Source organism: Lampris incognitus, chromosome 16, assembly GCF_029633865.1.
Source record: "Lampris incognitus isolate fLamInc1 chromosome 16, fLamInc1.hap2, whole genome shotgun sequence".
Lineage (NCBI taxonomy): Eukaryota > Metazoa > Chordata > Actinopteri > Lampriformes > Lampridae > Lampris > Lampris incognitus.
Window position 1 is genome coordinate 11255183 of NC_079226.1, and position 9715 is coordinate 11264897.

Below are 9715 nucleotides of genomic sequence, written 5' to 3' on the forward strand. Positions count from 1 at the left end.
GTTAGCTGGCTGCCTAGTGTAAACTACTAATAAGACCCGTTAGCTGACCCTTTAGCCGAGCGGTTAGTGATGTCGCCTTGTGGTGCGGTCCACCCCGTATCGAATCTCGCACCGGGCAAGAAAATAACCGGTTACACTAACAAACGTTAGCTGGCTGCCTAGCAACTAGCGTTACCTTTCTACTTTGTTTTATGTTGCTAACTTATGTCTACATTCAAAATCACAAAATCAGTAAAGTTACGTGTGTGAGAGGGCATGGCGGGGGGGTGGTGGAGAGACTGAACAGGGTCGATTAAATGAAATGATACTGTTAAGTGCATGGATAAGTAGACACGTTGGTCCTTGGCTAACGGGCCGGACCCTTTAGTCGAGTGGTTAACGCTGTCGCTTGCGGAGCGGGAGACACGGGTTCGCGTCCCGGCTGTGGCAGAGGAGGCGCTAGTGCAGCGATCAGGACAAATACCCACATCTGACTTCCCACCCGCAGACACGGCCAACTGTGTCCGTAGGGGGGAGGCAACACGAGGGATGCGATCCCGTGTTGGAAGGCAACGGAATGGACCGCTACGCTACTCGGACGGACAAGTTAGCAGCTAACTAATGATTCAGTAGGACGTAAGCGTCCAGTTACACCGGAAGTTCTTATGCACACAGACACCCAGAAGTTCCGCAGCGCGACATTAATGCACCGAGCCTATTATGCCTACCTTGTGTTGTGAAACTGCAAAATAGATAGATAAATAACCCATATGACATATACAGCCATAGACTTGGAGGTGTAGTGAGATGCCGCTCCTTAAGGGGGCGCACTATGTAACTCGCTAGGGTAGAGAGTGCTACACGCGGTCATCTTTTCTGTTTTCTTACTCTTTGTGATCTCCCCTGAAAACGTGCTCCTGAACCGGCCACTGAATTGCATCGTACACAGCCACAGAAAGTATTGGCATGTTTTGATTCTGAAAAGGATCTCATCTGTGAGTTGACGAGACGAAGGTCTGTCGAGTTTTAAGTGTTTGGAACTCAGATTGGTATTTTAAAACCACCAGGTGGAATTTGGACGATTGTGATGGCGGGCCCAGCCCGGTGAGACTGGGGACGAAGGGGTGTGGCCTACCGTAGGATCTGTCCCAGGAAACGTCTGACAAGCCTGAATCATTCATCCAGACACCAGATAAGAACCCATACACACCAGATAAGAACCCATACACACCAGCCTATTTCCTCTACCAGGGTAGAAATAGTCCTAGTTGAAGTATATCCAGTACACTCACGGATCAGGAGCTGAACTCTTGGACCAACACAAACACTCAAGGACAAGGAACTGAACCTTTCTTTCATCACAAACTGCTAACGCTCATTGAGGGTTGTGATTGGAATGAGGTTTTCCTTGGTTTATTGTTTTACTAGAAGAACCCCGCTACAATGTAGCGGTTTGGTTATCCACCCGTCTAAATCTCCCTCCTCTTCATCCTGCCAGCTAACCGCCTTCCCCTTGCCCCTAAACCCCCCCCCACCTCAACTCCCTCCCCCCAAATGCTCAGAATCGTCTGAAATGCCGAGAAAAGTGGTTTTTTAGCCATTTTTTAGAAAATGCATATTTTGCATAATTATTATAATTATTTTAATTTTCTGCTATTTTTGTGGTCCTCTCTGGAACAATACCTACCACCTCCAAAAACAAATTAGGATCATAAGTGCATTTTTGCGAAAATGCATTTATTTTGCATAATGCCAAAACATTTCTAAGTCCCAGAAATTTTTTTTTATATCGGTGAAAAAATCAAAGATGCTCAGAATCATCTGAAATGCCGAGAAAAGTGGGTTTTAGCCATTTTTTTTAAAAGAAAAATGCATATTTTGCATATTTATGCATAATTTCGTTTTTTTTAGGTTTTTCCCTTACTCTCTGAGACAATACCTACCACCTCCAACAAGAATTAGGATCATAAGTGCTTTACTTTTCGGTCCCGCTATCTACACTAACTAACACACACACACTAACACCACACACACACACATTACGAAAATATGGGAGTTGATTGACTTTAAAGAGCTCTGTTTTGTTTTATTTCAATTCCTTATGCAGAAGTCAGCGCTGTGTATATTTTGCTGTTATGAAGCAATAAAATTGTCCACGGTCCAACTGCACATCAACTCCTGTCGTGACTTAGTCAAGGCAAACCCCCACCGAACCCAGCTAGATGTTAGAGCCTTTACTGCTACCCCTATTTTGCACAGATAGATAGATAGATAGATAGATAGATAGATAGATAGATAGATAGATAGATAGATAGATAGATAGATAGATAGATAGATAGATAGATAGATAGATAGATGGATGGGCGGACAGACAGACAGACAGACAGAACACTTTTATATATAAAGTTAGTGTACTTGATATTCTTAGTATATACAAGCATACTACTGGTTCGTATATCATGTTAGTATGCTTTTTATACTTAATTCCTTAAGTATATTTTGAAATTATACTTACAGTATATAATTGGACACAATATATTACAATATATTATTGGACACAATACATTTGGACACAATAGGGTACATTGTTGGACGTAATTTCATCACCAATTGCCAGCATTATGATAATTAAATAAGTGGAATTTACAACTTGATTGATCTGATAATATAATAATTTCGTGCGCGCGTGTGTGTGTGTGCGCGCGCGTGCGTGCGTGCGTGAGCCCTGTGATGGCCTGTCCAGGGTGTCTCCCTGCCTGCTGCCTAGTGACTGCTGGGAGATGGGCCCCAGCATCCCCGCGACCCCTGCCAGCAGGTCTGCATGATGGATGGATGGATGGACTTAAAGTATACACCTTTCCTGACACTGATTGACACGCTCAGAAACTCCTCTGTAGCATTTTCAGCTTGGCCTACTGTAGACACCTGTATGAAAAGTTTATATACCATAGAAACAGTAACAGAAAGCGTTTGGTCTTTAAATTTAAAAAAAAAAAAACAAAACAAAAAAGGCAAGGTAAATAAAGCGCAGTTGCTTTCGTTATCTGTCTTGCGTTGTATAATGGCGTAAAAAAAAGAAAAGAAAAGAAAAGAAAAGAGAAGAGAAATCCCCCGTTGGAGCCAGAAGTCTCCGGCTGTGTGTTATTCTGAAGCGCTCGGTGGAAATCCCCCACCTCTCTCCTCTAACTCCGCCCCCACCCCGCCGCGCGGAGGGCATTTACAGATTGTCTCGCTCCTCCACACACACACACAACACACAACACACGCGCGCTCTCGCTCTCTCTCGCTCGCTCTCTCGCTCGCTCTCCAAAGCCCGACGCTCACCGACGTCCCCCTTACGAAGACCTCCGCCATGGACCTCCACCGAACCGGCGCGTTCAGCCCGATGGATTACGGCGGGGACGCTAAGGAGGAGAAAGCGGGCCAGACGATGGAGGAGAGGCTGGACAGCGGCTTGGACTCCCTGAAGGAGGAGGAATATCAGGCCGTGGCCGCCGAGCTGACGCTGCTGCGGGTGGACTGTCCGCCGGCCCTGGCGTGCAAGCCGCCCGCGGAGCCGCAGGAGTGGACGGCGCAGAGGACGGAGGACGGAGACACGTAAGTAAATCAGCGAATACGGGGCTGTTTCTGCATTTTTTTGGGGGGTGGTGGGGGGTGGTGGAGGAGGGGATCGTCCGCATGCACGCCTCGCGGTGTCGTCCCGAGTAGAGGCCTTGTTGTGCGCTCGGTTGTAACGCGATCCTTTTCCTGTCGCGAGCGATTCCTTCCCCTGCCTCGTCACTATCACGCCTTTTGGGGTCGATGTGGTGGTGCAAGATTTAAGGGCTTGCCTGCGCGTTTCGCAGCGGGGCTTTGGGATGGGGGACAAAGTGCTTCGTTGGTTTGCATCGCCGACGGTGTGCAACACGGGCCGTTTTTTTGCAGCGTGCCGATGACGGCGGGTCCGGGCTGTGGTCACGCTGGACGTAAACAAAAGGTTTATTATCGGACGGGGATCCACTATGGCCGCGGGTCAGCCTCGGCTCGACTGGGAAAGTCCCGGGCGCGCCGCCAAGGAATCCGATCGACGCGCGTACCCGTGAAAGGAGGGGGGGGGGAGAGGAGGAGGAGAGGGGGGGTCTTAAAGGACCACGCTGGACATTTACTTGAACGTGTATTTCGGATGACTCCCGTCCAGTTTTCCCGAACAATACCCTCGGTTTTTGTTGTTGTTTTGTGCAGCCTTGCAGGGCTCGGTTCTGCAGCGTCCCGTATTAACGTCGCTGAAATGGAAAGAAACGGCTGCCTCGCGCCTCGGCGCGAGACGACGAGCCGTCCGGCACGCGGAGCGTTAAGTTGGCCCCCCCTTATTGATTTGTTGAGTCGCTTATCGAAGTTAAAAGTCGTCGTTGCGGGATCGCGGTCGAAAGCGCGGATTGATTTTTTTTTTTTGAACACACCCGCAAAACAGAACGTCTCCGCCAAAAAGTAGTCCCTGGAAAAAAACAAAACACACCATTGGCCCTCATTCACCAGTTGTTCGTACGCACAAATTTGTTCTTATGCAGCCATGGAATTATTATTTATTTTTTTAGCTCTCAAGATTGACAGTCAAAAGCAAGCAAGGCCTGGTGGTTATTTGTAACCCCCCCCCCCAACATCTATTGTCTACCTCTTGCACCGAGCAAGTCACCCAGGCCTGCAAGCCATCAGTGCTGGCAGAGTTCAGGGGTGCTGCCCAGGTTCTGCACCGGGCTCTGAGACAAACTTCTGGGCTACAAAGTTCCACAGATGTGTAAGAACAAATGTGTACATGCAAGCAGTTGATGAGTGAGGGTGGCCTTTGCACATATGACATTCAAACCGCGTGGCGTGACGTTGACCAGCGAATTCAAATTTTAATTTAAAAGCTGATTGCATTAATGAAAGTAGGGAAATAGGGTACTTTCTCGAACATGTAAAATGATGTGGTGCGCTTTGGGGCAAAAAAAAAAGTTGAGAATTTTGAAACGTTTGATTTGTAGGAAATTGGCTAAAACATATGCAAATACTAGTGTGGCCCTTTAAAAAAAAAAAAACCCCAAAAACCAAGTATTATTACAGTTTAAGTCAATGACAGTTCCGTTTTTCATTTCATTTATTGTTGTCTGTAATTTACCATAAACGCAACACTTATTAGTTTCTCACAACACTCATCCAAATTCTAGTTGACTTGCAGAATTTTAGTATTTCCTTGTATATATTTCTCCCCGTTAAACTACATCAAGTTTCAAGCTGTATACAAGGTGTATGTAAAGCAATAATTTAGAATGGATGTTCCAGCACTAAATGGTCTGGATCAGGTTTCCCTTGGCCTGGACTTGAATCACTGTAATGCACTATTGTTGTGTTGCTGTAAAGCCCAGGTAATTTTCTTTGAACTGTATAGAAGTGTTTGTTCTCTATTTGTTGCTAAGACAAAAGATAGGTCGCCAGTGTTTTATCATTTGTCACAATCCGTGCTAGTTGCGTGAAATACTCCTTTGTTTTGCAGAAGTGATCAATTTTAAAAGCCAAAACAATCTTTGACATGGCTAGTGTTGATATTAGGCCCGGCTGCATTTGGTATTTTAATGGTTTTCTATTGTTCCTTCTGTTTTAACAGGCTCCTTCACCTGGCTATCATCCACGAGGCCAAGGATTGTATCAGAAACATGATAGACTCGTTGAGGAATACACACTTCCTCAACACAAAAAATGACCAGAGACAGGTAGATTACGGCTATGTGTGTTATGTCATCTATAGATGAAAGTATAGTGATAGAAACTTAGGTGTATGTATGATGACTAAATGTAACTCACATGGCTTCTCCCTTCTTGGCTCCATCCAGACTCCCCTCCACCTAGCAGTAATAACAGACCAGCCTGACGTGTGCGAGCGCCTCCTAGTGGCCGGTTGTGACTCCACATTGGTGGACGACAGCGGGGACTCGGCTCTCCACATTGCCTGCCGTCGTGGAAGCCTGGCCTGCTTCAGCGTCATCACACAGAACTGCCAGTCAGAACAGTTAAAAACTGTCATGGCTTCCTGCAACTACCAGGGTAAGCTATCAGGGCCTTGCATTGTTGTTTCTCCGGTGATTGTTTCTGTTTCAGTTGTGCCTTGGGTTAACTTCAGTGTTGGTTGCATGCCTGTTCCTGTTTGGTTGGTGGTTTTTGACGTGGGACAAGTTGCAACACTTTCGCTATCTAGGAAATATCTGTTACACATACATACCAGAATACATAGAAATTCCTGATAGCTGAATATTTACTTGGTAAACAACAGACATTTGAGACAAAAGCGTTAACTGTTTTATCATAACCTACATTTCATTCTTTTTTTGGGGGGATAAAATATCATTTAGCATTGGAGGGCTGGATTATAATGGCTCTACAATTTCTTCTGTTCTTTAGCAGCGGTTAGTAATTATCCAATTGTGGTCACTCTCTAACCACTGAATGAGTATAGAGGAGACACTGAACCAACTACTATATTTAGTAAAGAATATAACCAGAGCCAGAAAATGGCTGTTTTCACTACACATTGTCCCTAATTAAGGTGGCTAAGAAAAATGGAGCCTGTAAAGTTTTTGCAAGCTTTTGGTATTGCATTGTTGGTTGGTTTACAGGCCTTTTAACTAGAGAACCACATTTTCAAAATAATTTCTCAAAACCCAAGGCATTCTTGGCTTATGGAATGAAAATGACCCTATTTGGTGGGTCAAATAACCTGCCAGCAGTATTTTACACAGTATTTACCCTATCATAGGTGTAGTGCATTTGGCATGGTTTGTTTGTTTGTTTGTCTGTCGACAACATAACACAAGTAAGACTGCAGCAAATGACATGATAGTTTAAGGAATGGTGGGCAATGGTCCCTAGATGAACTAACAAAACTCTGGAGGTAATTCAGTCAAGGCCTTGGAAAAAAGACAATCATTTTTTGGCCTTATTTTTTGTCAAAAACGTTTGATGTACTTCAAATTAACACCAAAATGCTGAACTAAAATAAATTCCTATCCATTGCTACAGTTGGAGATTCCTTGAAGAGTAGTGATGGTCAAAGTTCAGGGGCCTGGATTGTTGTTATTGGCACCACTTGTTACAGAATTAGACTTTTTCCACTTAAAAACTGTTCATACAGGATAATGTGGGAACCCGTTTTACTCTTCTCATGGATCAATTTTGGATGGACTAGCCTTAAAAACACTGGCCTAAAATTATAGGCTGGTCTTGAGTCATTAGCTCAACCATTTTCCTGTTGTTTTCTCCAGGCCAGAACTGCCTTCATCTTGCCTCGGTTCATGGCTTCCTTTCATTGGTAGAGAGCCTGGTGGCTCTGGGAGCTGACATCAACGCACAGGTACAGAATTTCCACACACAAAACTGAAAAGTATCAAATCAGTACCCTATATAATATGAAATCAGCTATTACATTTCTACTGTATTGGTGGTACAGTATGTTTTCCCCCATACTGTCGTATTGCTAGATTGATTCGTTTGAAATTACAGCCTCTTGACACTTCATAATCCCAGTGCTAATATAGTCTGCCATTCCCCTCCTGTCCTCTAGGAGCAGTGTAACGGCCGTAGTGCACTGCACCTCGCTGTTGACCAACAGAACCTCTCATTGGTCAGACTGCTACTGCACAGCGGGGCTGACCCGAACCACCTGACCTATGGAGGCCACTCCCCCTTCCACCTCACCTACGGTCGCCAAAACGATGACATCCGAAAAGAGCTTTACCTCCTGACCAATCCCGATCTGAGGGAGCTGCCTGACAGCGAATCAGAGGACAGCGAGGAGGAGGAGGAGGAGCAGTCTGATGACGAGGTATGTGTAAGATTGCGAGCCTTCATTGTTCATCAAAATAGACTCGGGAGCCCAGACAGTCACCAATACAATTGATCGATGTTTGGCTGTGTAACATGTGTATGAAAATGCCCCAGTCTGTAAAGTTGAAGACAAACAAAATTCGTCACGACTTCCCTCATAATAATAAATAGTAATGATAATAATAACTTTCTATAGCACTTTTCAAAAGCAAGGTTACAAAGTACTTCACAAATAGAAAATTAAAACCCAGGAGAAAGAAGATGAAACCGTGTAGACTGTACAGTACAGACGAGGAAAGAAAACGATCAAATGGTTCCCATCTTAAAAGGTTGGTGCGCTCTATAACCCCTCCTGTCCTCTGCATCTCTGCAGGTGGGATATGATGACATTCAGTGGAACGGACATTAGCAGGAACTAAGAACGAGGACGTCATGGAGACAAGGGGGGGGTGCTGTGATGACGGCAACGGAGAAAGGGGCTTGTCATGTCCATTTCCTTCTGCGCGGAGGTCACAGGAGGGCGGCAGCATGGGGATGACACAGCGCAGGCATGGCCCCTCAGACGGATGGCCGGACACACACACAGCTCTGGGGACAGCTGCAGGAACGAATTAAAACAAAAAAACACAAAAAAACAGGACTGAGAGTGACTGACAGCTGAATGAACCAATGAGACTGCTCCAGAGTGCGGGGATTGCTAAGACATGATTGGATGCTAAAATAGGACAAATGAATAATATTGGGATGGGGGTCTCATATTGCTGTATGATAGTGGATTGCTTATATAATAATGAACACTGAAATAAGAAATCTTATCACGAAACATCCACCCACTCAGATGTAACTGCAACGCTTGTGTTGTACGATACTGTAAATGGCTGTGTATACAAAGATGTATTTTTTATGGACACTGTGAAGTTGTACAGTTGAGCAGGTTGTAAATGTCAGACAGCAAATAGTTCAGTATACTCCAGTTAAATTAAAACACGTCTATTTAACTCACTTTTCAACCTCACCTTTGTGGTTTATGTACCAGTTATGTACCAGATATAGGGCAGGACACATGCTTGAGTTTCACAGAGATTATATTGGTTCACTACAAGTGTATAGAGTTAATAATAAGTTATGAGTGAAATTTTGTTTTTCTTTTGAGTCTGTGTAGTAATAATTAAAATAATACATGAGATTTATGTGGCGCTTTTCTCAAACCCAGCGAGACCAGGGACCAGGTGCAAATTTAAGAAATACAGTTCGGGGCTATGGGTTGGGCCAGTGACGGGTGGGTTTTTTGGTGGGACTGGGAAATGGGGAGACCGTCGTTGTTTTCCAAATCTTCAGCGTACGGCAACAGCTATGAGAATGGCACTGCAGGGGGACTAGACCGCGGCCGTGATGACGGAGAGGAAACTGAAACAGTCATGGGAGCTTTTCCAAGCCGTCAGTACTTGAATGACTACGTCCTATGAAAGCAAGATTGCCGAGTTCTGTCTGATGGGGGATCTCTTCTCATTTCATGCATGTCATGCTGGAAGCCAGTTACTGGAACAACGGCACATTGTGCCGTAAGAGGAACTGTTGACACGGCTGCTGCACATGTGTGTGTGTCAGAAGTTTGATCACTCAGCAAGCTAAATCAGGAAATGTTTGAGGGTGGGGCCAGAGGAGGAAATGACAGGAAATTCCCAGAACGCTCGGCTATGTTCGACATTCCTGCTTCCCGTCCGCAAATGTGGGAATGTCCGCTGAGCCACCGGATGCCTCAACTGGAGCGTGTGCTTTGCTCCGATTCTTAGAAAACCAATACGCAGTAAACGCTTAAATTAAAATTCCCTTAAATAAGCTTGTAATGGAGTTTATCATGCGCCGGGTCCACGTCCGGCAGGTCCGTGTTATGTTCTGA

The 9715-nt window shown here is 45.1% G+C and overlaps 1 protein-coding gene across 1 annotated transcript; it reads left to right on the forward strand.

Annotated features, from left to right (window-relative positions):
* Positions 1–3215: 3215 nt before the first annotated feature.
* Positions 3216–8817, forward strand: nfkbiab (nuclear factor of kappa light polypeptide gene enhancer in B-cells inhibitor, alpha b). The gene is made up of 6 exons (XM_056295279.1): positions 3216–3576; positions 5603–5708; positions 5829–6039; positions 7254–7342; positions 7553–7813; positions 8189–8817. Exons 1-6 carry the CDS (start codon positions 3332–3334, stop codon positions 8222–8224), a joined length of 948 nt encoding a protein of 315 aa, XP_056151254.1. The 5' UTR covers positions 3216–3331; the 3' UTR covers positions 8225–8817.
* The last annotated feature ends 898 nt before the right edge of the window (positions 8818–9715 follow it).

Excerpts from the sequence above, each read along its gene's own strand:
- nfkbiab (XM_056295279.1), top strand. The coding sequence starts at position 3,332 with ATGGACCTCCACCGAACCGGCGCGTTCAGCCCGATGGATTACGGCGGG. Across the intron at positions 5,709-5,828 it reads CAAAAAATGACCAGAGACAG|ACTCCCCTCCACCTAGCAGT; the intron begins GTAGATTACGGC and ends GGCTCCATCCAG. Across the intron at positions 7,343-7,552 it reads GAGCTGACATCAACGCACAG|GAGCAGTGTAACGGCCGTAG; the intron begins GTACAGAATTTC and ends CCTGTCCTCTAG.